Source organism: Crocodylus siamensis, chromosome 3 (genome assembly GCF_052110815.1).
Source record: "Crocodylus siamensis isolate JL-2025a chromosome 3, ASM5211081v1, whole genome shotgun sequence".
Lineage (NCBI taxonomy): Eukaryota > Metazoa > Chordata > Crocodylia > Crocodylidae > Crocodylus > Crocodylus siamensis.
Window position 1 is genome coordinate 58,531,854 of NC_143397.1, and position 26,288 is coordinate 58,558,141.

General features: G+C 42.8%; 1 protein-coding gene across 1 annotated transcript in view; it reads left to right on the plus strand.

Moving 5' to 3' along the window:
• The window catches only part of MAN2A1 (mannosidase alpha class 2A member 1), a 234,149-nt gene that overhangs the window by 46,005 nt on the left and 161,856 nt on the right, over window positions 1-26,288 (plus strand). Inside the window, exons 4-6 of the mRNA XM_090038361.1 lie at window positions 7,905-8,076; window positions 14,419-14,546; window positions 16,958-17,131. Of these exons, the coding sequence (XP_089894487.1) occupies window positions 7,905-8,076; window positions 14,419-14,546; window positions 16,958-17,131 (474 nt within the window). The remainder of the gene's footprint in view (window positions 1-7,904; window positions 8,077-14,418; window positions 14,547-16,957; window positions 17,132-26,288) is intronic.

Genomic DNA, 26,288 nt, shown 5'->3' on the forward strand with positions numbered 1-26,288 from the left:
GGTCTTGTCAAAGACTAAAAGGTAACAAAAATCCAGTTTCATAGTAGCTCTTGCTCAACTATGATGCTACAAATACCATCTTTTGCTATGTACCGCACTTCTGATTGGTTTCATTCTAAAGTGTGAATTAAGTTTTTCAATAATGTATAAAATGCTAATTCAACATTAAAAACCTTTCTTGATTACCTTGTTGTGCAGCAGGAATAAAAGCTAATTTACTGTTATATTGCATCATATTACTCCTTAACGGGAAAACTGTAAGAAGACTTTTTTTTTTAGTTCGTTCTCCATTAATTGTGTATATTATGGTAACATTTGTATCTATTACAGCAGAAATTCATGGTAAAGAGTTTTTAATTTATATTCCTCTGCTTGTGTGCTGGTTCATATGCAATATCTTTGAAATATTTGTCTTTGATTGTTGAAGGGTAAATGAAGTATTGAAAGAAAAATGAATTAATCTAACTGAACCCAATTCTTATGGATGAAAGCTTCCACAACAAACATTCCCTGAAATGGACTTAGTTCACAGCAAGTTATAGCTCTGATAAACCCAGCATGTTAGAGAGAATAAATTCTGCTGCTTCATTGCTTTTCCTTTTTCTGTTTCCATGAAACTATTGCTTTTAATAATTCATTGTCAACTTTATGTATGCTGAACTATTGTAATCTCAAACAATTTATGTGTTATGCTTACAGTTTTAAAAGAACCTTATTTTATTAACTTCTTCCTTGCAAGCTATATTTCCTTCAATTAAGAGACCCTCTTAGATGGCTTTTAGCCCTCCACCCTTCCAATATTTCACATTTAAATTTTGTGACTGATTTTTTCTAAGTTCTAAACATAATTTTAAAAAGACTATTGTAGTTGGCAGGCTTAAAAGAGTGCGTAAAGAAATTAGAGTCCAGTTATACTCTGAAAATTGATTATTTCAAATTACATTGAAAATGTTTAGTTTTTTTTCTCTTGGGAGTTTAAAAATCTAGTTGTCTTGATTTACAAGTAAAGTCATGTGGACTTTTTTTCTTTCTCTCTTCCTGTCATATCTGTAAAATGACTTTGAACTTGAAATTCAAGTTGTGTTCTTTCTGGCTTTTACACATTACCAATAGGAAGAATTCTTTCTTTGGAGCTTAATTAATAATTCTGATATATGAAATGGAAAATAATTACACTATTTTTGCCAAACTATTGGCTCTTCTATAGTAGTAAAAAATGAAACTCCAAATGTGTTTTTATGGCATAGTAGGGCAAATTCTGAATATGGTTCATAGTAGATCTGTTCAGCAACAAACCAGCTTTTGGAAGCTCTTGCTCTGCTACTATTATGCACTAAATCTGAGCTGTCCAACTTCTGAATGGTTGGAGGGCGCTTGGCTGTGGGCTGCACCACTCAGCCCCCAGTGGCAGGAGGAGGAAGCTGGAGAAGAGAACAGGAGGCCTGGAGAATCCTGGCAAGAGTGATGGGGAGAGCAGTACCTGGGTGGGGACCTGCAACCTGCCAGTTATACAGCCCATCACTAAATTATTATAGCAATATACCAGCCTGGAGGCTATGCAATTTATTTCCAGAACAAGTTGTATTAGTATATTGAGTAATGATTCTATTCTGTAACAAAATCACCATTAGACATGGTTTACAGATGCCTTTAGGGAAGCCAAAGAAGAGAAATTTCTGTAAGTGGGGATGTAAGTACAGGGTTTGATTTGCCCAAAGGAGTACCAAACAGCTTCCTGGCCCAAATATTCATACAATTATTTATTAATAATCCATTTCAGTATGTAAACTCCTGTAGATAACCCTCTTCCTCCCTGCATTCTCTGGGGGTTGGGGGGAATGGATCATACACTATTGTAACTAATGCTTTCCCTCCAAAGCCAGCTACTGCTTTCTGTTGATCTTTGGCACCACTGAATAGAACTTCACACTGTTTTGAAGGTACTGGCACCAGGAAAAGGAAGACACTACTTGTGCCTTAGGATTATCTCTTCCTCCTTTTGACCTTAACTGGCAAAGGGGATGAAGAACATGCAGTCAGATCTGTGAAAAGGAGTGATGTGAAGCATGTCCTAATGGTCTTCCCACTAATACTTTTGCATAAAAATTCTCAGGCAAGATTTTAATCTCCTAAGGCCTATTTCAGGGTTGGTAAACCCCTGACCCACAAGGCTTCCCATAGGTTCAGAAATGTTGTGGTGGGGGAGTGGTGGCACTGATCCCCTACTGCCAAATTTCCAGACTCATGAGGACCCCTGGGCCTTGTGTGCTGGATGTTGCCCAGTCCAATGTGTAGGGCATTGCAGGAGTGGTCACCATTGCCATGGTCCCTGAGTGTCCATCCAGCCTGCAGACCAATCCCATGCCACTTATCCGGCCCAGAGGGCCAAAAGGTTGAGCACTGCTGCCCTAGTTAGTTGTTAATTAAGCTCATCCTCTGAGCTACCCTTTTCTGCCTTTCTCAAGTCTCATTGAACTTGTGCTTTGTGGTGGTTTAATTAGGCCACAAAGCACATCATCCCCTCATAATTGGAGGAAATATGTTCTTCCTCCTCTTAACAAACCCAACCTGTCACATAACAAATTTAACATTTAAAGATGCATCTAATCCACTGAGGTATACATAAGCAGATATTTAGCTGCCATCAACAGTGCTCCCCTAACCCCAGTGTATCAAATGATGGTTTGTTGTAATATTTCTATTTTAAATGTGTTCATGTTTGTTATAATGTTGCATGCCTCAGTTTACTTCATTAGCTTCTGTACAGGGAATGAGAGTTAAGTCCCAGTGCTGCCTACGTGGGGGATTATACGAGATGGACTCCTAGCATCAACAGAGACTAGAATAGCTTTGACCTGTTGACACAGGTAGGATTTCTGGTACTCCAGAAAAGCTGAATGTGATAAGTATGATGAAAGGAAAGCAGTCTGGACAAGGGGTATATCAGCTCCTGGCTGGGAGAGCATGAAGACAGAGACCAGCAGAGCAGATTTTTGAGGTTTGGGAGCTGGCAGACTGGTAAAGGAACAGCTGAGGGACTACAAGTTCTTTGGTCTGTGTGGACTGGGGACAGAAGGACTGCTTAACGCTTTGGAGGGGGCAGAGAGCCACTGTCTGGGTGGCCTTTAATTCAGTAAACACCTTGTATTCAAATGAAGCTGTCTGGTTTTCTGCTTAGAACTTCAGGTTGCACTTCTTTTCCTTGGTAAGAGACAGCCTGTCTCAAAGGAGCAGAACTGTATGTTAGCATTTTGAGTCAGGGTCATGGATAACCAGGGAGCGTGAGAGACCAAAAAGCCAGGATCTGAGAGTGGGGAAGAACCATAGCTCCCTCCTTGTTCTAGAAGCCATACCTGGCCTGACTAGCAGTGGACACTGTCAGAAACTGGAAAAGGCTGCAGTGGCTTTGAGCAAACAAGCCCTTCCTCCCTCTTGTTCTCCCTCACTCCTTGTTACATGGGTGGGACTCTGTGATACTGAAAGCACAAAGAAGTCTTGTCTTCTTCTCTTCTCTTCTTTTCAGTCTCTGGCACTTCCTTTATGTTTCCATCAGTGTTAAGCTTTTGTGTTTCATGGGGTGCTTGTACATGTGGCGGGTTGCATTCTATGCCCCCTAAATTAAATGGTGGGTTTTATTTTTCCATCACTGTATATACATTATTGTCCTGGCAGCTGCAGGCACCTGCTGAAGGTAGAATTGGTGAGGGGCCTAGCTATAGGGCAACATTGTCGTTTCATTTAAATGTTTAACCTGGCAGAGCCTGTCTGCCTCTCCTATGGCCGGGGGTCCATTAAAAAATAAAAAAAAAAAGATCAGGTCCCCTGGCTGCAGGAGAGGCAGGAAGGCTTTACAGAAAAAAAGGATCAGGCCCTTTGCCACTTCTGCCTTCAGCAGGCTCCTGCAGCTGCAGGATGCCTGGGGCCACTGGGAATGCCCTGACTTGTCCCTGGGGTGGCGTGGGGAGGTGGTAGGAGGGTGGTTGGGTATGCTGGCAGCTGGAGAAGCCAGCCCATTCTTGGGCAACCCCAGGTGTCCTGCTGGCCACAAGAGCCTGCTGGCAAAAGAAGAGGTGAGGGGCCTGTCATAGGCCAGCTGGGCACTGTGAGTGTATCAGTTTCATCACAGGCCAAGTGGGCTGTTTGATTCAGTTTTGGATCGAGGAGGCAAAGTTGTGAGTGAAGTGAAGGCAAATTTATTATAGCTTACACACATACAACAGTTAACAGAAAGATAAATGCACTAAGCAGATAATGCAGTATTAAAGAGAATGATAGTAAATAATAACAGATAGATCAATTCTGTTGCAGGCCAGCTGGGCACTGTGAGGGTATTAGCCACTGGGCTGTTCAAAACAACAGATAGACAGACATGGGTTGGCAATTTATTGATAGTCCCTCAATGCCAAGTACACATCAGGTGATTCCAGTGAAGTCGGGCGTCCCTCAATAGACAGTCAGAGGGTTACTGGGGAAGTTCCCTTGATCAGGATCTGATCCTCACTCACACCAGGAGTTTGGGGTCTGGGCTTGGAACAGAAATGACTGTTCTGTTCCCTCCTTCCTGCTGGTTACCTGATGCACACGCTTTTTATACCTAGTCTTATGTTAATCTGTTGGCCTCAGAGCCGCTTACAATGTTGCCCTATAGCTGTTACCCTATGGGATTGAAAGGTGTTAAAATTATCATAAAAGGTTACTACCCAAACTCGGATTTATCCAATAAGCAAATTATGATGCAGCACCTTTAGGTTTGAAATTAACATTGCTCCACCTAAGTTCCGACCCCTTTTAGGCTTCATTTGAATATGCTTTCTTGGGATATGTTTTCTTGGAATGTGTTGGGTGTGCCAGGCAATTAAGTCCAGTTTTATCATCAAGGCTGAACCCTGAGCAAAATACCATTAGGTCTCCTAATCTTGCAGCTACAGTTTTGCCCAGGCAGTTCCATGAACAGTTAATTTTATCATTTTGGTTAAACTTATGACAGACAAGTTACATTTGCAGTTTACAATCTTACAAGCTTTATATTAACTAATATTACCTGTTTAGGCAAAATACCAAAAGTCTCCAAGAAACACGTATTTATTGTTTATTAATCCCTCTGGTTCTGGCTGTTACAGGGGCCCGATTCTTTTTTTTCTGTGGAGCCTGTTCATCTCTCCCACGGCCAGGGAGCAAGCTAATAGCTACAACGTTCCAAGTTGTAATGATGCAAACTCATTTAAAATCTCCAAAACTCATGTATGTGTAATGTGTGACACCATTAAGCCACACAAAGGGAAATTTTCATCACATGTACATTGTGACATCATCACATGTACCAACGCCCCTAATCTCTATATGTAACCTGCTTAATTTACCCATCTTTCCTCAGATCTCTACATAGCACAGCTCTCTATCTTCTACCTGTCTCTGCTTTTAGGCTTAAAATTCATTCCAATTTTATTTTAATTGTTGCCTTGCACTCTTATTCAGTATTAAGAATTTTTCTTAGACTTTCCAGTTTGCAGGCAGGAAAAAATTCTTTTTCAGCAATTTGTAATAATTTCTATGAAATTAAGTACACATCTTTTCCTTCTCTCCTGTAGAGCATTACCTCAATAGGACATTTTACTTCTACTACTAAAACTTACCAAAATTTTGAAACCAGTCTCTTGCAGCTAGAGGATGAGGGATCAGTTTCTTATGCCTTGTGTTACAGCGTTCTCAGGAAGGTTCAGTAAGAATGCTATGAAAGAAATACCTGCTTTTAATGAAAATATTTATATTATATAGCAAGGCTCTCTGGTAGTCAGCTTGGTTCTTTTATAGTTTTCCAACCTTATGGGAAACTGCTTGGGGATTTTCACTTATGGAGGTGTTAGATGCATCCAGGTTTTGGAGCTGAGGGGGAGCTTATTTCACCTCCTTTCCTCAAGCCATGTGATAGAGCAGTGTTTCTTAACCAGGGTGCCATGAGATCCTTTTAAGAGTGCTACTCAATGTTAGCACTGTGTGTGTATGGAAATGACTATACAGTGGTTCACAAGATAAACCCAGAGCTTTGAAATAGGAATCCATAGTGTCAAAAAAAACTCCTGACCTGTTGTGATCTTTTGGGTTCTTTACAACAGAATATTTGCTCTATTATATTTCCTGTCATTTTGAGGGGTGTCGTCACCCTAAAAAAGATAGCGACTGGGATAGAGCGTGCATGTGTGTTTTGGGGAAGGGGCCTTATGGTAAGTTCTTCAAACTCTCTTCGCTCAAAAGTGGCATGACCGGTAGTTAAAATTCTTTACCTTTAAATATTGAGAGAGTGACCTGGAATGACTTTGAGTGTGGGCTGGCTGATGGCAGGTTTCTTTCCTCCTTTTTCAGTTGATAATGCCTACTATAGATTTGGGACCTTCTTTGGTAGTGGAGTTAGGAGCTTGTAGTATTTGGGGAGAGAAGGGGATTGGGACCCCATTTTGACCTGTCACTTTGCAAGGTTTACAGATTAGACTTTCGATGTGGTTGATTAAAAACAAATTCTTTATCTTATATCATTATCCTGGTAATGTCGGGGGCCCCTAGGAGATTTTCTGTTTCTTCTGTGGATTAATTTTTAATTTCAAACTCTTAGAGGCCCAGAGATGTTAATAGTGAGGTAAAGAGTCTAGTGGAAAGCTTCTTTTTTAGATAGTGGCAATGATTTCAGCTGCATTTCTTTCTTTTACTTCTTTGAGGGCCCTGGTTTCTGTCTTTGCAAAATACAATTGGAGTGAAAGGGATTTTAGGATCATTGGTCTGAACTTCTAAACCAATGCATACTAAAATGTAGTTTGTGGCTATAATGTGGAATGTGAGGGAGAAATGGCTTCTCAGTGTGTTGGTGAACTTTTAAAAATAATTGTATATCATTGCTGGAACATTTGCTACATTGAGTGCTCTGGCTGCATGGCCATACCCTTTGTTGGCAGGCATGCGACACAGCAAGAAATTTTTCATATACTTTGTCAACACATTATAATTAATCCTGCCAATAAAGGCTAATTAAATGGAATTCCATTTGGCAGTACCTAAGGAGGATCATTCAGCAGCTGGAAACTTCTATTTTAGTAGTTAATTTATCATTGCTTATGCCAAAAGTAACCAGTTTTTGTAACTAACCCATCTGGCAATTTAAATATATATTATTACTTTAACTTGGGATGTTAAGGTTTTTAGTCTGACTTTTTTTGTTTAAAGAAAGATGAAATAAGATTGTTAAAACAAAACCACAAAAATTGTCTTTAAAACGAGCAGTTACTTATTGTTTATTAGAAGTTTAGTACTGCAAAGTTGTCGCTACATAAAGTTTGGCTTTTTTAAGTGAATGTTGCGCTTATGATTCTCAAGCACCAGCTTTGCTGGACCAGACATCGTGTGTTCATGCCTGACTCTCAACTCCCAAAACAAGTGCTCCTAACTTAGTTGCAGCCTGAAATCTCGTGGTGATCAGAGGAAATATTACAAGGACACATTGAAGGCATACCTCAAGAAAATGGATGCTGACATCGTGCACTGGGAGGAACTGTCTGCTAAGTGAGTCCATAGGTGCTGCAGCCTCAACCAAGTGGCACCCCATTTTGAGATAAAGTGTCTTGGCTTTGAAGCAAAGAAGAAAGAGGAAAGGAAGGAAAAGGAGAGGAATCCCAGCCTTCAGCCTTCTCTCCCCTGGGGGAGGACCTGCAGCTTCTGCAAATGGATCTGTAACTCAAGGATTGGACTCTAAAGTCACATCAAGAACCATCAGAGAACCATGGTAGAGATCATCCACAAATTGACAATGATAACACAGTGCATATTAAGGGATAAACTCTATTGTAACCAGGGAAAACACTTGCTTCAGGAATCCTTTAAATATAACATTTGTGCTTGTTTTCTTATCTTTTACTTAGGCTGGTTGAAGACATTTGATGACTACTTCAGAGATCAGACACAACATATCCTAAACAACATGATCATCAAGCTGCAAGAAGACAAGAGAAGGAAGTTCATGTGGTCTGAAATCTCTTACTTTTCGAAGTGGTGGGATGGAATAGATAGCCAAAAAAAGGATGCTGTCAAAAGGTTTGGACCTTTTTCTTATTTGCAATTAAACTTTTTGTGGAATGGTGTTCTTAATAACTTGCTCATATGAGATTTGATCTGTTCCAAAGTAAGCTTGTATCTTCGTGCTGGTTAGCTATGATTTTTTTTGTTGTTGTCAATTTTTGTTTCCATTTTTTTATATATTCTTTTTCCCAGGGGGGTAGAAGTATGTTGCAGAATAGCTAGAAAAGAACCAGATAAAAATATCTACATTACATATGTACTTAGGGCTGTGCAAAGCTTTGGGTGGTAATTCGATTCAGAGGAGGTTTGGCTCAATTTGGTGGCCAAATCTCCGAATCCGAATCAAATCAGGGGACCAATTTAAAGGTCCAAATCAATTCAAAGCTCTCCGAATCTTCGGCAAAGATTCAGAGAGCTTTGATTCAGGAAGTCCTTGGTGGTTGCATCAGGGAGCTGCAGCCACTCTGAGCTGGTAAACATTAGGGGTGGGGGAGGGGACCATGGGGGGAAGTAACCTGCCTGCCCCAGCTCAGTACTTTTAAAAAAAAAAAAAAAGCCCCGGTGCTCAGCGGGTGCTGCCAGGAGGGGGGCGATTCCCACTGCCCCATGCTGCATGGGGGGCTCTGCATGAGTCCCCTCGACCCCGGACCCCACACAGCTGTCCTGCCTATTGAGGCTCTGGTCCTCTAAGAAAAAAAAAAAAGCGGAGAAAATCCACGGGACTCACCCCTCCTGGTGCAGCTTTGGGGGCTCCTCCAGAGACCCCCACGTGGCAGGGGGCAGCAGGGATCATCCCCCGCCAGCAGGAGCGGTGAGTCCCAGGGTTTCTTAAGGTATTTTTTTTTTTCCTTAAAGGGCTGGAGCTGGCCTGTGCAGGGCACCTGTGAGGGGGTTGGGGGAGCAGGGGGGGAGGTTTCAGGGCTCATGCAGAACCCCACACACAGTGGGCGATCACCCCCCTGCCTGGCAGCACCTGCTGAGCCGGGGCCTCCCCCCTGCCCCCAGTGCTGGGAGCTGGGGTGGGCAGGGCGGCTCTTGTTGGACTGGGAGAGGGGAGGGAGATGAGCCTGGCCTGGCTGATTTGGACATTTGGCTGCTGTTGAATCTCCAAATCAGATTCAGCCGACTTGAATCAGGACAGTGATTTGAATCACCTAATTGGATCACTGTCCCCCGAATCAGCCAAATCCAAAGCGAATACTAGCCACTTTGCACAGGCCTAAGACGTACATTGTGCTCCTTTGTTCATGCTGCAATTGAGTTTCAACATTTCATTTATTTTTTCTATCCTAAGCCACAAAAAAAATTATATTGACCTGGGGTGAAAGTACATTTTTTCTTACTTTTTGCATTAGTAAGGGGAAAAAAAAGGGGTTTTGTTATAACTTTGTTTTCTGTGTGAGGCAAGATATATATCTAAATAATAAATAAATAACACCCTAGAAAGTGAGTTGTTCATCAGGTTTTTAAAGAAAAGGGCCAGTGGTTTTGACAAAAGACATACAGCAATAAAAAAGAAGATTTCATAGACATTTTGGGCTGGAAGGGACCCCAGAGGATCATCGAGTCCAGCCCCCTGTCCCAGGGGCAGGAAATCTTGCTGGGATCCTATGATCCCTGCTGACAAGCATCCAAATGCATCTTGAAGGTGTTCAAAGTGGGTGCTTGAACCGCCTCCGGTGGCAGTCTATTCCAAAACTTGGGGGCTCTGACAGTGAAGAAGTTCTTTCTTATGTCCAGCCTGAATCGGTCGCGGCAGAGTTTGTGACCGTAATTTCTGGTTTGTGACCGTAAAGATATAATTTTCTTAACGTCTCTAGGTGAAGTTAAATTTTTAGGCGTGATAAAATGAAGGCATGGATTAAAATCAGTGACATTTTATCAGCTTGTTAACAAATAGTATGTATTAAGTTTCTTTTAGTTTAATTAATCTTGAAATAAAAAAAGCCTCTAGTACTTAGTTTAGAGAGAGACCTGAAAATATAACCTTATCATTTGAAAGTCATCTTGGTAAAAAATGAAGTGTTCAAAGATGGTAGGTTCCCCCACCCCCTAAATCTATCCTGAGAACACAAAATAGAAGATATATATTTTTTTTATTTTAAAATTTTAAAATGATTGGCTTAAAACTAAAGAACTTAAAAAATCCTGGGATTTTATTTCTTTTCCTTCTTCAGAGGCTTTATAGGACATAATTGCCATGTTTCTCTCCAGTCTTGTCAGGGATAGGCACTGGCTGACAAAAATTAACTGTGAGGTTTTCATGTAATCCAGAGAGTTCAAGAGCTGGAACTTGAAGGAAGCAACTAGATGTCATGGCAATTACAATAAAAGTGGAAGTCATGATGGGAGGTAGGCCAAGGCTGGAAAATATCACTTTTTTTGCATCTATTACCTGTTCCCCCTCAAGATAACCAGCTATTCCCAGTACTCACTGTTATGCTCATTTACTTATAGAGCAGGTCTGCAAGAATTGTGCATGTGCTTTTTGTGGAATTGGGTTGTGAGATTTGGGAGGCAGTGAAATGGAGGTGTAGATGGAAGCAGCAGAGGATGTGGTAGGATGACAGTAGAGAATAGATAAAAGGAAATTAGATCAACGTTAGGAAATGGATAAATAAGAAGCATCTTCACTTATTGCTGTAATTGAGATCAGCACAATATGCAGTTTTTTCCAAGCTCTCAAATCATGGTATATTCCTGCTTTCATTTTGTATGATTCAGTCTAAGTACTAAAGATATTATATAGTCAATTTACTTGGGCAATATTTTTACTTTAACAGATTATATGGACTTCACAATTAAGTCATTACTGCCTTTTAAATCATCTTTTAAATTTTCCAACACTTAATGAAAAGTAAAATTTGGGAATTATTTAAGATGGGTAATTGAAGGTGATTTTGAGTAGAAAATAGGAACAGAAAGGAAAGGATTGTTGTTAATCTCACCTCTGTCCAGGTGGAGATGGTAATTTTTGCCTTCAGATAAGTAGCATTTTACAAACCATGATGGTCCTTGGAATACATAAGCAGGTGGTCCCCCTGCCTCTGTTACTAGGAAAGAAGAGCACAGCAGGATAGGGAGAGCAAAGCCACGTAACAGGACACAGCAGACTTTGGAGCTTATGCTCTAACTGGAGGACCAGGTTGTGGCTGTGGAGGAAGTTTGAAGGCCATATATCAGGCTGCCAGGTTGCTCTACATGTTGAGACCTGGTCTGGGCAGGAACATGAGGGGCTGAGGCCCAGGAGCTGAGGTCTGAGGCAGTGGACCTGGACTGGGGGTCGTAGCTGGAGAAAAAGGGCCAAAGCCATGAATGCTGAAGCCAAGATAAGGGTTTAGTCAAGTGTTGGCTTGGGGCAAAGGAGCCATCTCCAAATTGCAACTAAATAAAACCTGTGATACATGGGCATGGCTCTGGGAGCAGCTGAAGAACCCCTAAGACATAGTTAGGGGTTCTGACCACAATTAGAACCCCTAGGCATAGTTAGGGCCAAGAGGGTAGGGTTGGTAGGACCACAGTGGGTATGATTAGTAAGGCAATGAACCCTGAGGGGTACCTAGAGAGGCAGGACTGAGTTTCGGTGGTGGATCAGCCCCAAGAATAGAGCCAAGAGGAGGGAGCACCTAGCAAGCTATTCTGGCTTCTAGAAGGAGCCTCCCTAGTGTATCATATTAACAACAAAAGCACAGGAGGTGAGACATGGGAGGTGAGGGAGGTCAGAGGGAAGCAGGCTAACCTGACCACCAAGGGACATCCGATGCTGGGGTCAGACCCTCAAGTCTGCAATAACAGGTTATCTTGAGAAAAGGCTTTTTCTACCCAAAAACTTGTGTAACATCTCTCTCAATGATATGGTTGGACCATCCTGCTTCAGAGAGGGAGGACTGTAAACACAGCTCATCAACTTGGTTCATGGTCAGTGATCTTCTACTAGCCATTTTCTTTTTCTTGATTCCCTTTGAAAGAAAGCTCCTACTGTGCCCATCCCTCCTTGGCTAAGTTTGTAGGTAAACTTGTCCTGTTGGTTGCTTGCTATGCTTGCAGTTGGATGCCTTGCAAAAGCTGTTGGGCCTAGACCCTAAAACCCTAACAAAAACTGCTTAGTTCACATCTGGTCCTGGTTCACACTCTGATCAGCCACACAAGGTCCACCTAGAGTAATAAACTCTACCGTTTCAAATACAGTCAAGTAAAAACTGTAACAAGTCTTTAGTCAAACAGGCATTTCCTCCTAGTACACTGCAGTTCATGTAGGTATTTTAGTGCATTCTGCTGCTTGCAAGAATGTAAAAGTGGGCTGGATGGGCCATTTGTTCCTGAGTTCTAACAGCAGGCTACATTGAGAGAAAGAGAGAGAGAACGTTATATAGTAATAATGATGACCAATTAAGAACCCTTGGGTAGACTCAGGCTACCATGTCAGCAACATGTACAAATAGGTGCTGGGTTTTGTCCTCTGGGTTTGTGACATTTTATACATATTATGCATGTGGTGATGTCAGCTGAAGAGCAGACTAAGCAGTCAAAAACAGTAGTGAAAAATAAAGAACCCAAACAACTACATACCCCAATGAAAAAAAGACCCTTTTACTTGTCTCCAGATATGGATCTCTAATTATATGTCTCTTCTATCAAGATATGATCATGACCATTAGGGAAAAAAAGTTGTAATATTTAGATGAGGTACTTTTATGGGGGATATACAGTCCTGTAACTGTAGGATTTTAGTCTCAAGGACATCCCTTTTAAGTTGAATTGGATACTGTTTTTACTGCAGTTTATAATCTTGAGAAGTGCTTCATGTTTACGAGGTTATTGGTTGTAGCCATGTTGGTTTAAGGCAGGGGTGGGCAAAATAGCTGATTGGGCCAGCAGCCGGACTCCATTTCCCAGCAGCTCTTGCCCGCATGGCTGGGGCCAGTTTCCATGGCGACCCCAGCAGCCTCGGCTCTGTGAAAGCTCAAGGTTGGGGTTGCCTTGGAGACCAGCTGCAGCCATGATGGCAGGGCAGGGCAGGACAGGACAGGGGCCTGCTCTGGAGCTGCTGGTATCTTGTGATGGAGCCAGGGCAGAGCTGTGATCTGAATCCTGCACACTCCAGGCAAGGGATCACAGCTCTGTGCTCCAGACCTGGCTGTCAGTGCTACAAGGAGCTGGGGTAGAGCTGCGATCCGTTGCTTGTGCACTCCTGCCCAGAGCATGCAGGCCAAGGATTGCTGCTGTGCCCTGGCTCTGGAGCTCACTGCCCCCATTGCAAGATCCCAGTGGCTCCACAGCAGCTCCCTGCTCTGCTCTGCTGCAAGCCCTACCAGCTGTGGCTGGTCTCCAAGGTAACCCCAGCCTTGAGCTTTCCTGTGTTTCTGTGGCTAGGGTCTGCACGGAGACTGGTCCCAGCCATGCAGAGGGGTGGCTGGGAAATGGAGTCCACTGATGACCGGATCCCGGGCATGGGCCAGACTTTGCCCATTCCTGGTCTAAGGATGTAGGCAGGCAAGGTTCTTTGGGTAGATGTGATATCTTTTATTAGACCAACTAAATAGTTGATTCTCAATTTTGTTGCACCAGGAACTATTTGTAAACATCAATGGCCAGTCCCAATCCCGTGCCTCTCGCTTCTGACCCGCTACCCCCTGCCCACAGTCCCCAGTCCACCAGTGTCTGGGGCAGGGTGGGGTGTGTGTAAAGGAAGGGGGGGGGGCCAAGCAGCTCCTTGTAGGTTGGAACTCTTGACAACCTGCAAGGGGAAAGTCACAGTTTCTCCCATTGTTTTCTCCTTTAAAGGAGAATCCATTTTTAAAGTTTGTTGTTCCATTTTGAATGTTTGTTTGCCACCCTCTCATATATTCTTGCAGCCCACTTTTGGGTTGCAACCCACGGGTTGAGAAACTCTGCATTAGAGGATAGATACTAGCAGTACTTGGGAAGTAGAATGCTCCTAAACACTTAACCCAGTAGACTTCAGCCGTCTGGCCCATGCGCTTGTTTGTTTGTTGTCTCAGAAAACCAATCTTCCTCCTTTGCTAGATAGTATCAGTAACCCGGCATGGCGTATGCAGTAGAGCAGATAGTTTCAGTTGATATGGAACAACACTCATGTTTTCTTGCATTTTTATTCAGTTTCAGTACCATAGTTGAAATAATGTGATTTAAATTTAATTTTTGGTCCTGTGAATAATGAAAATCTATATTAATAGCTTCTATAAAAACTAAAACTATTGAGGTAAGTAGTTAACATTTTATATTTTCACTATCAGCATAAGTTCTAAAATTTGTGAATTTTTATCTTTGTATAAGACATTATTTTCTAAAGCTAGTCTTGACTTTCTGACTGTAAATTTACTCATTTTCTTCCAGATTGATAGAAGGTGGCCAGTTTGAAATAGTCACAGGAGGTTGGGTTATGCCTGATGAGGCTTCTCCTCATTACTTTGCTTTAATAGACCAGTTGATAGAAGGACATCAGTGGCTAGAGAAGAATCTTGGTATGTACATATGTTGTCTCCTCATTTTGATATTTTTCACATTAAACTGAGTTAGTAAGTTAAGCTGAGAAGTGATATTTAATGTTTTGCAATGTAGTTTAGTTCTATGAGATAAAGTATTTTTCTTGAACAACTACGTGAGAAGATTTTTGCTTAGTGCATTATTATACAGGCCTACCCACAGAAAATATTGATTAAGTCTCCTCTGGTAAAACAGTCCTAATTATAAAAAGTGACTTTTCCAATTGCAAATTGCAAATGTAAAGGGCAGCTTTCAATATGCAGCAGTCTGCCTGCACATTAAAAATTGCACAATTAAATCCTTTGTTTATGATTCCTACTTGTAAATACAGGCTCCCAATCAAAGAACTTAAATTATTTTCTATGTTAATTTTATATTTTTGACCTGATTAGTGGAAAATTTGCATAGCACTTAAGTGTGATTAAATATGGAATAAAATTTGTTTAAATAGAGTACTTGAACCCATAATTTTATGAGGAGAAACAGATATTTCTGTTTCCAGAATTTAGACAATTGTGAATTTGGCCCAGAAATCATTTTCTTCTTCTGTTTTTTGTTTTGTTTTGTTTGTTTTTTGTTTTTTTAAACAAAACAAAACCAAACCAAATATTTTAGTTCCTGGGTCCTGAACCTGAAGTCAAAGGGTATTCAGAACCAGTGAGCCTCTTGGTTGACAGTTTATCATCCTTCTTCTTCTTCCTAACTTGCCTGTGTAAATGTTAGAGCGTGTGAGCTCCGGTGACTTATGGGCTTCTTAAGGACTGGATCCAGACCATGGGTGGAGGCAGTGGCTATGCTAATCCTTGTTTCCTGTAGCAGCTGTTTCAGCATTGCTCTGGAACCGAGGGAGTTAATGCCCCTGCTACTCACTCCCTCTTTTTCCCTATTACTGATTTTTAGTCACCGGAAGTGACTAAAACCCTGGTTTCAGCAGCAAATAAGGGGCAGTGGGGAGGCAAACAGCAGTAACTCCTTGGGTTCTGGAACCATGCTGAAACATTGGCTCCACTGAGACCAGTTTAGCTCTATCTTCTTTGGAACCACTCTTCACGTAGTTGAAGGAAGCTATTAAATCCCCTCTCAGTCTTCTCTTTGCCAGACTAAATAATAAACCCAGTTTCCTCAGCCTCTCCTTAGAAGTCATGTACCCCAATCCACAAACCATTTTTGTTGCCCTCTGCTGGACTCTCTCTAATTTGTTTACATCCTTTCTATTTTGGGGGGCACCAAAACTGGGCACAGTACTCCAGATGCAGCATCACCAGTGCCGAGTAGAAGGGAAGAATCACTGCCCTCGATCTGATGGCAAAGCTCCTACTAATGCAGTCCAGTATGCCTTCTTCACAACAAGGGTGGAGTTTTGGCTTCTATTCAGCTTATTGTCCATTCAAACCCCTAGGCCTTTATCTGCAGAAGGCTACTTAGCTACTCAGTCCCCAGCCTGTACATGGGATTGTTTCCATCCTAAGTGTAGGACTTCGCATTTGTCCTTATTGAACTTCATGAGATTCATTTTGGTCCAATCCTCCTTTGCCTAGGTCACTCTGAATCCTAGCCCTACTCTCTAATGTATCTGCTACTCTCAACTTGGTGTCATCTGCACACTTGCTGAGGGTGCACTCCATCCAGTCATCCAGTTTGTTGATGAAAATATTGAACAAAACCGGCCCCTAGGACCAACTTCTGGGGCACTCCATTGGTATACACTGTGATACCAGCTGCCAACTAGACATCGAGCTATTGATTACTACTCTTTGATCCCAATGATCCAGCCAGTTTTCTATCCTTACAGTCCATTCATTCAACCCATACTTATTTAGCTTTCTGGTGAGAATGTTGATATGGGTCTACCAACCCATATTAAAAGACCAAAAGTTAAGGAATTTATCACATCCACTGCTCTCCCTATATCTACAGAGAGAGTCATCTTGTGTCATATAAGGCAATCAGGTTTTTCAACCATGACCTGCCCTTGATGAATCCATGCTGACTGTTTCTAATCACCTTCTCCAGGTGCTTAGAAATGGATTCCTTGAGGACCTGCTCTGTTATTTTTTTTCCAGGGACTGAAATGAGGCCAGCTGGTCTGTAGTTTCTCTGATTCTCCTTCTTGCCTTTCTTAAAGATGGGCACTGTATTTTCCCTTTTCCAATCATTTGGGACCTCTCATGAGTGCCACAAGTTTTCAAAGTTAATGGCTAGGCACTCTGCAATCACACAAACCAACTCCCTACAGGTATTCTTAAGAAGACTTAATTTCCATTCATCTGTGTAAATTAAGCATCGTTCACATGAATTTTCAGATCCCTGTGTTTAATAATGTGTCTATAGCTCTTGTTAAAATAAGAACTAAGAGAAAGATCAACTGTATTTTCTTGACACTCAACAGGGGTAAAACCAAAATCTGGCTGGGCAGTTGATCCCTTTGGGCATTCGCCAACAATGGCTTACCTTCTGAAACGCACAGGATTTTCCAACATGCTTATACAGAGAGTTCATTACTCAGTTAAAAAGCATTTTTCAGTACAGAAGACACTAGAATTTTTTTGGAGACAGAACTGGGGTAAGTGTATTTCTCTTTAACTTATTTTGTCATATTTTTGCTTTATACTTTTGAGTATTGGGAAATAGGAATTGAGTAAATAATGGTGACAGTAATTGCAATGAACAGGGTTATTTAATACAAAAAATATAAAGTAACTAAAAGTAAGACTAGTCCAAATTTTAAGTACAACTTAAGAAAATGTTCTATGAGGGAAAGGTTCACTTTGTTCAAATTTTCTCTTTTGGGGGAAATTTTTGGCAGTAAAAAAAAATGAAAAACCTATATCTCATTTTAAATTTTAAAATAATTTTGCTTTTACTCCTTTATTTAATTTTCCTATTTGCTTTACTTTTTCCCCTGACCAAAAAAGTGCAGAGATGGTTTACCTTTAAAAATACATATTTTTAAATTACTTTTTCTCTTTCTTTTTCAAACTTAATAATCCCTTTCCCCTGTTCCATTGGTTGTGGTGGGGAGCATATTTCTTCTCACTCTTGCTTATTTATTTTCTCTAATGGTGAAAAAATTAAAATCGGTGAAAGAGAAAGTAATGTTTTTTTCCTAAAAGAGAGATGCTTAACAGCAAGATACTTGGAGAAAATATTTTTTTTGTACAGTTTGAGTAATAGAATTAAAATAGAAATGATGACTGTTAGAATTATGATGTTCATCAAGATTTCTATACCCAGAAAAAAATATTTCTTCTTAGTAACAGTTAAAGTGAAATAAAGTTTTCAAATACGTGTTTAGGCCTGTTATTTTTCTTGAAAATGTTGGTAAATGGCAAAGTGCTTTTAAAAAAAATAGAAATTAGACCTTTGGATAAAATTGAAGGCCTTGTATTCTAAGAAGAAAAAAGAATAAACATAGCTATTTCCTGAAAATAATGTAGTATACGGATGATATTGAAAGGAGCTGAATCCTGCATACTAAATACATGAAATCACCTTCCAGAATGGCACTAAGCAGTGTTGTTCATGTCTCTCATTTTTGTTCACTTATTCTCCCTAGGGGAGAAAGTATATGAAATGGTGTTTTTGTTTTGGAACTTTTCTGGTATGCACGCATGCACAAATTGTTGCCTTTGTTATGAGGGCAGGGTCAGAGAAATGTACCTAACATTTATGGATGGATAGCCGCCAGTTACTATGTGAGTTAATTTCACAATATAGGGTGAGCTCCTTGTTTCTCTCTTTTTCTCCTGCAGAAACAAGCATAATCCATTACATAGGTAGGATGCCTATGTAATAGAAACTTCCATACCATTCTTTCCCTAATAGCTGTGGTGTTGTTAAGCAACATTAAATGGATGGAAAGTGCAGATATGTCTGTCTCTGTCTGAATTCTTAAGCTTTTAAACTCTAAATCAGTTCACCTTGAGAAAATAGTTAGTAGTTTCCTACAGGTTTGTGTTTAGTTAGTTAAATATACAGTGCATTTGTTCCCTTTTTAGTAAAATAATTTGAAGCAGTGTATTACATGAAACAAAGGTATTTCTATGCTATCTTCACTGTTTGTATTAACATACAAACATACAAACGGGGCAGCAGGGCAGGCCCTACGAGGAGAGGCTACGGGACCTGAACTTGTTCAGCCTCCACAAGAGTAGGCTGAGGGGGGATGTAGTGGCCTGTTACTAGCTAGTCAGGGGGGACCGGCAGGCACTGGGGAAGTCCCTGTTCCCCCGAGCACTACCAGGAGTGACCAGGAATAACGGTCACAAGCTGGCAGAAGGTAGATTTAGGCTAGATATCAGGAGGCGCTACTTCACAGTCAGGGCAGCTAGGATCTTGAACCAACTTCCCAGAGAAGTGGTGCTGGCTCCTGCCCTGGGGGTCTTTAAGAGGAGGCTAGATGAACACCTTGCTGGGGTCATTTGACCCCAGTACTCTTTCCTGCCATGGCAGGGGGGTTGGACTAGATGATCTACTTAAGTCCCTTCCAACCCTAGAAACTATGAAACTATAAACTGACCAACAAAAATTAGCAAAGGACATACTGGTAGTGTTGGTAGTATTTGCACAGAATCAGGCTCAGAAACCCATTGTGGGTTAGTGCTCTGCCACATGTTTCCAGCTCTAGTGAGTTTACAGTCTAACTCAGGCCTGTCTAACTTCAGTGCAGCTGGGAGCCATATGGTGTCAGCATGCAGCTCCTAGGCTGCTGTAGACCACATGCTGTGGAGTTGCATGGGATTCCCTTCCTTCCCTGCTGTAGTGGGGAGGGGTGCCCCCCCGGTTGCACAAGCAGTGCCTAGAGAGTCCCCCAAGGATTCCCCCTGTCCTCCCTCCCCACTGTGTGGGCAGTGACTGTAGTGTGGGGGCTCCTGTCATATAGGCTTCTGAGGCAGCTTACGGTCCCCATGCTGCATGGGCAGCACTGCTGGCATGCAGCCCTCTCTCAAGTCCTGAGTGTGGCGGTAGGGGCCAGTGAAGCCTTGGTCTAACTTAAAAGTAATTAAAGTGGAGTTTGTAACATCTTGTACCTGATGGTAAATTGTATATTCCTTTGATGCAATAACATCTGTAATGGACTATGTTTTGATGGTATCTACCTTTTTCCTCTCCACAAAAAATCATAAAAATCACATTTGACATGTGTGGTGGGTTGACTTCCTGTGGCCTCAATCTTTTGTATTTATAGTATTTTTGTGTGTGTGTGTGTGTGTGTGTGTGTGTGTGTATATATATATATATATATATATAGTGTGTGTGTGTATATATATATATATATATATATATAGTTGGCTGTCATGTGACACTATCCATTTCTGTTGTCCTAAAGGTGCTTTCTCTGTCATTCTGTTGAATGTCTTGTCTGCCCCTCTCTACTTCTTTGTCCCATATTAAAATATAACAAACAAGATGCATCTCCGCAACAAATATCCCTGTCTGGAAAATATTATAAAATTAAATTTGACATGAATGCCTGGTGTGAGATATTCAGTCTACGCTGAATGGTCAAAAGGGAGAAACAGGTAAGTGATGGGGGACGGGGCATTGCTGAGACTAGGGGGTCAGTGGGCACAACCGTTGGAGGCCTCAAATGCCTCTACACGAATGCTCGAAGTATGGGGAAGAAGCAGGAGGAACTTGCCCTCCTCCTAGCTGTCACCAGCCCTGACATAGTAGGGATCACAGAAACGTGGTGGGACTCATCGCATGACTGGGCGGTGAGTGTCAAGGGCTATAGGCTATACAGGAGGGACAGAATAGGAAGGAAAGGTGGAGGAGTAGCACTCTACATCAAGGAGGAATATACTTCCTCGTTAATCAGCAAGGGGGTAGAGGGGGGGCACTCTGAGGTGCTCTGGGTTAGAGTAAAAGGCAGTCCAGGGGAGAGAGACTTAACGGTGGGAGTCTACTATAGACCTCCCAACCAGGGAGAAGAGCTCGACCAGGAATTCTTAGGTCAGCTCACAGAGGCAGTGAGGGCTAAGGATGTGGTCATCATGGGGGACCTGAACTTCCCAGACATCTGCTGGGAGGAGCAGTCAGCCAAGTCTGATCGCGCACGTCGGTTCTTAGCCAGAGTGCAGGACCTCCATCTAACCCAGGAGGTGCACAGTCCCACCAGGGGAGACGCCTTGTTGGACCTGGTGCTGGCCACGGGTGATGACCTGGTGAGGGGGCTGCGGGTGATGGGCCACCTGGGAGACAGTGATCATCGCTTGCTGGAATTCACCATTCAGCGTAAGGTGGCAAAGGGCTGCAGCAAGGCAACAGCCCTAGACTTTAGGAGGGCTGACTTCAACAAGCTAAGGAGGATCGTTGGGGAAGCGCTGAGGACCCAGAGGGGAAGGGAATCAGATGTCGAAGGGGAGTGGTTGCTCCTTAAGGAGACGATCCTCCATGCCCAAAGGGAGGTAATGCCAACAAGGGTCAAAGGGAGCAGGAGGGCACATAAACCCCCGTGGCTCACTAAGAGCATCCGGGAATGTCTCCTTGCTAAAAGGGAGGCATACACCCAATGGAGAGATGGGGTCATCACCAAGAAGGACTATGTTACAGTCGCCCGAGGATGTAGGGGGGCAGTCAGGAGGGCCAAGGCAGAGATGGAGATAGGACTAGCTTCCTGGATTGGGGACAATAAGAAGTCCTTCTTCAAATACATAGGGGGTAAAAAGAGGGTCCTGGGTAATGTGGGGCCCCTGCAGGACACGATGGGCAACTTAGTCATCACGCCAGATGACAAAGCTAACATATTTAACGATTTCTTTGCCTCTGTCTTCCTAAGTAGGGACCAGTTCAGCCACCTCCCTGCTGGGCCCCCCTCGGGCCCCGGGAGAGACACGCCTGGGCCAGGGGTTAGCGAGGAGTTAGTTAGGGTACTTCTGGAGAGGCTGGACGTGTTCAAGTCCGCTGGTCTGGACGATCTTCACCCTAGGGTTCTACAGGAACTGGCCGAGGTCATTGCGGGACCCCTGGCGCGGCTCTATGAGCACTCGTGGTGCGCTGGTGAGGTGCCGGAGGACTGGAAGAGGGCCAATGTGGTCCCTATCTTCAAAAAGGGAAAAAAAGAGGACCCGGGAAATTACAGGCCAGTTAGTCTTACCTCAATCCCGGGTAAGCTCTTTGGAAAAATTATCCTGGCACACATCCAGGAGGGCCTTGCGGGGGAATGCATGCTCAGGGGCAACCAACATGGGTTCATCAGTGGCAGGTCTTGTCAGACCAACCTGATGGCCTTTTACGATCAGGTCACCAAATCATTAGACGCAGGGGTTGCTGTGGATGTAGTCTTTCTGGACTTCCGGAAGGCTTTCGACACTGTCTCTCACCCTGTCCTCATCAAAAAGCTGGGAGACTGTGGTGTCGATGCCCACACAGTCAAATGGGTCGCCAACTGGTTAGCGGGCCGCACCCAGAGGGTGGTAGTGGATGGGTTCTTCTCGACCTGGAAGGACGTGGGCAGTGGGGTTCCGCAGGGCTCGGTCCTCGGGCCCGCACTGTTCAACATCTTCATCAGTGACTTGGATGAGGGGGTAGAAAGCACCCTGTTCAAGTTTGCTGATGACACTAAGATGTGGGGGGATGTGGGTGCACTAGAAGGGTGCAATAGGCTACAAGCTGACCTTGACAGGTTGCAACGGTGGGCGGATGAGAATAGGATGGGGTTTAACACTGATAAGTGCAAGGTGTTGCACATGGGGAGGAAGAACCGGCACCACACTTACAGGTTAGGGAACTCCCCTCTTGCCAGCACGGAGACGGAAAAGGATCTTGGAGTCGTCATTGACTCCACGATGAACATGGGCCGGCAGTGTGGGGAGGCAGTCAAGAAGGCCAACCGTACCCTGTCATGCATCCACAGATGCATCTCGAGCAGGTCCAGGGAGGTGATCCTCCCCCTCTATGCGGCACTGGTCAGGCCGCAGCTGGAGTACTGCGTCCAGTTCTGGGCGCCACACTTCAAGAGGGACATGGACGATATGGAAAGAGTCCAGAGGAGGGCCACTCGTATGATCAGGGGTCAGCAGAGCAGGCCTTATGAGGAGAGGCTACGGGACCTGAACCTGTTTAGCCTCCACAAGAGAAGGTTAAGGGGGGACCTTGTGGCCTGCTACGAACTGGTCAGGGGGGATCAGCAGGTATTGGGGGAGTCCCTGTTCCCCCGTGTGCTGCCAGGAGTGACCAGGAATAACGGTCACAAGCTGGCGGAGGGTAAGTTTAGATTAGATATTAGGAGGCGCTACTTCACAGTCAGGGCGGCTAGGGCCTGAAACCGGCTTCCAGGGGAAGTGGTGCAGGCTCCTAGCCTGGGGATTTTTAAAAGGAAGTTAGATGAGCACCTTGCCGGGGTCATCTGACCCCGGTGCTCTTTCCTGCCAAGGCAGGGGGTCGGACTAGATGATCTACCTAGGTCCCTTCCGACTCTAGCTACTATGATACTATGATACGCTGCATAGAGGTCCTTTCAGTTCCATGCTGTTATTAGAGGGATAAGAGCTCTGAGGAATAAGGTAATATGCTTTAATAGGGTTCCGAAAAGGTAAGTTCAAGCTGTTGTTTCCTGAAGTAGCCATCACATTTAGTTCAGCTTATATGAAACCTTTAATATTAAAATCGATGGGATTTGACTTTCCAGGATACTTATGGGTGTCTTAAGTGGATTATGTTGTCAGGGGAAAATTGAAAGAAGGTTGGTGATAGGACTGCAGAAATATTTCAGTTAAAATGAATGGTTACATTTATGTGTCCAGAGTTAGCAATGTACATTGGTTTAATACATACGTGTTTACAAGATTAAATGCCGTATAGGTGCAAATCTTAATTATTAAAAAAATGGAATACACTTTCAGGCAGGCTGTTCTTTTGGAGCCTTCATGTAGGGCTTCTGCAACTCTGTTCCTTATTTGGCAGGTGATCTATTGTTTTGTTAGCAGTTATGAGATGTTCAGGGTGACTTATTCTTGACAGAAGCTTGTATAAAAAAAAAATGACTAGATTTGGACTGTACTTATTCCACTTTGTATAGTCCAGCAAGTCAACACACTTGTCTGTGTTCTGAGTTGAAAGTTCATACCTCTTTTTGCTTTCCATCCTCTTCCCTGAATTTTTTGTATTCATGTTTTAAAACAGGGCTATCCACCTTTAAATGACTAGGGGTTTCAGGGTGAGCTACAGGCCCTTCCAATTCACGTTGTGCAGACACAGTGTGCTACCATGCGCCACTTCCACTGCTGCACCATATGTGCCCATATTCTCTCTCTGCCTTCTCCCCCACAGGCATTGTATGTTCACATTAGGCCCTCTCTGTGCATCCATTCAGGCACTTGTCTTCCCTTGGCCCCCCCCAGCTGCTTCACTCATTCACATAGCCCCAGGTTCACCCTCAGCCCCTCTGCATTGCCATGGCATATGGCTAGGCCATGAAAGTTGGAGGAGGCAGGGGGCCTGAAGAGTCCATTAACTGTTGCAGCCAAAGCACTGCAGAAAAGGAAAGAGGGCAGGAGCCCAGGGACCAAAATGGAATCCCTTTTGTGCCTCATATGGCCCATGTGTTGCCAGTTGGACAGCCAAGTTTTAAAAGACATATGTAGGTATTGTCTTGTCATGTTTGTATACCATATTTAATACAAGTTTTAACTACAATTTAGATGTACTGTAAATTATGCATTTTAGATGCAGGGGCCACTTGATCAAAAGAGTTGAAGAATATCTAATCAAAGGTACACATCACACTTGCAAATCAGAGCAGAAGGATAAGAAATGGGTTTTACCTCAAGCAATAGAATTTCTTCATGGTGGGAGGGGGTAGTTCATGTATTATGCTTTAAAGAATTTTAAAAAGAGGTATTTTCATCTCCTCTCATTGTAAAGGAAAAACCACCACGTTAAAGCCTCACAAAGAATTACAGAAATAGTAAAAGTAATGTCTTTTAGAGATATTCTGACATTTTTATTCAACTTCAGGGCAAACCTGTTTGGGAAATTTTGTTTAACTCATGTTTCTGCTTGAAAAGAAAAAAATGACAGCTATATAAGCTTCTTTACTTTTCTATTTGAGGATATCCTCTATCTAAATAAAGCAGTATATCTTAACTTCTAACGCAGATATCATATGAACAATATATTCCTGTAAGTAATGAAGAAAAAACATTATGTAAAAATATAGTAACTAATAACTTTGCTACCAAAGGCTGCTAATCTATTCTGAGTATAGAATATTTATATTAATTTTGAAGTGACATGGGCATCTGGTAATGCCTAAACAATTGGCCTACTAAACTCTCAAAAAATACTTAAGAAGAGACCATTCCTTCTGTGGGGAATATTAGGTAATGTGGTCTCTTAGCACTATTTTATGTATAAGATTGTGAGAAATAAATCTTGTTATAGGATACAAGACTAGTTTAAAGACTGAGGACTTTGTGAATGAGTATATTCCAGGGTGCTCCACCTTGGGAAGAACAACCAGCATCCTACTTATAGGCTCAGCAGTGCTAAGCTTGCTGTTACACAAATTGCCAATTGCTCAAATCACAAGTGAGACTTTATAAAGGGGAATAAGGCAAGGTGCCACGTTTAGTGATTACACAAGTTAGACATAGAGGTTCAGGCACACCATTCATATAAACACACAAAAATCATCATACACATCATTACACACAGGCATACACATACACAAAACAACCATTTTATCCACACACACACACCAGATATAGTTACCTGCAGTAGTTGCTCAATATTAGCCCAGGGTGGGCAACCCAGGCTTATTGAGTAGAAGATGATGATTTGAAGATAGCAGATTTAAAGATAACAGCTGGAGCGGGGTGAATAGATACACCTGTGCTCTGATGACACAGCAGTAGAGAAAGAGACTCACCTAACTTGGCATTTTCAAAGTGTTCTTTTATAGAGATTGGCATCCTTTGTTTCAGTGCTTTGGGGTTTTTCCATACCCAGCTTCTGTTTTTGTGGTTGTTCTTCTTTTGTCTTCAGCTTATCTTAGTCTTGGAGTATTTTTGTTGTCCATCTGGCAGAATTTCTTCTGTTATCTCCTTTGTGCCCTTGAGCTTCAAAGGGATTCTTCAGCCGTTCATTAATTAGTTTACTAACTGGTAACTTACATTTGATGCCTTGTTGCTTACCTAAATAGTTAAATCATCTCCCATCTCTATGCCATTTTCTCACCATTCACCCTTTTACACACAGTCATACGTAAAGGCTATGCAGAATTCATTTATGTCAAGCAGATTACTATTATTACACTCTATGTTAACATCAGCTGCATTAGTTCAGTTCATACTACATTGCTATCACCATGGGGGTCTTGATTGACCACAAGATGAACATGAGCCACCAATGCAATGCTGTGGCCAGCAAAGCTAACCAAGCTCTGGCATGCATCCATCGAGGCATCTCTAGTAGAGCTGTGCGAAATGGCTACATTTTATTTCTGTTTCAGATTTGGCTGTTTCGGAGGGACAGTAATTCATTTTGGTGTGTTAGATCACTGCTGCATTTTGTTTTGGCCACATCTGCTTCAGAGTTTCAACGCTGTTTCAGGAGAGGCACCAGTGACTGTCCTGCGTGGCCCCATCCCCTGCCTGGCCCCAGCCTCCCACCATGTTGGGGGCGGGGAGGGAGAAGCCCTGCATTCACCAGCTGTAGCAGTGGCAATCAGGGCCTCTGAGGGTTTGGGTCAGAGCCCTCCCATTCAGGGTGGGGCA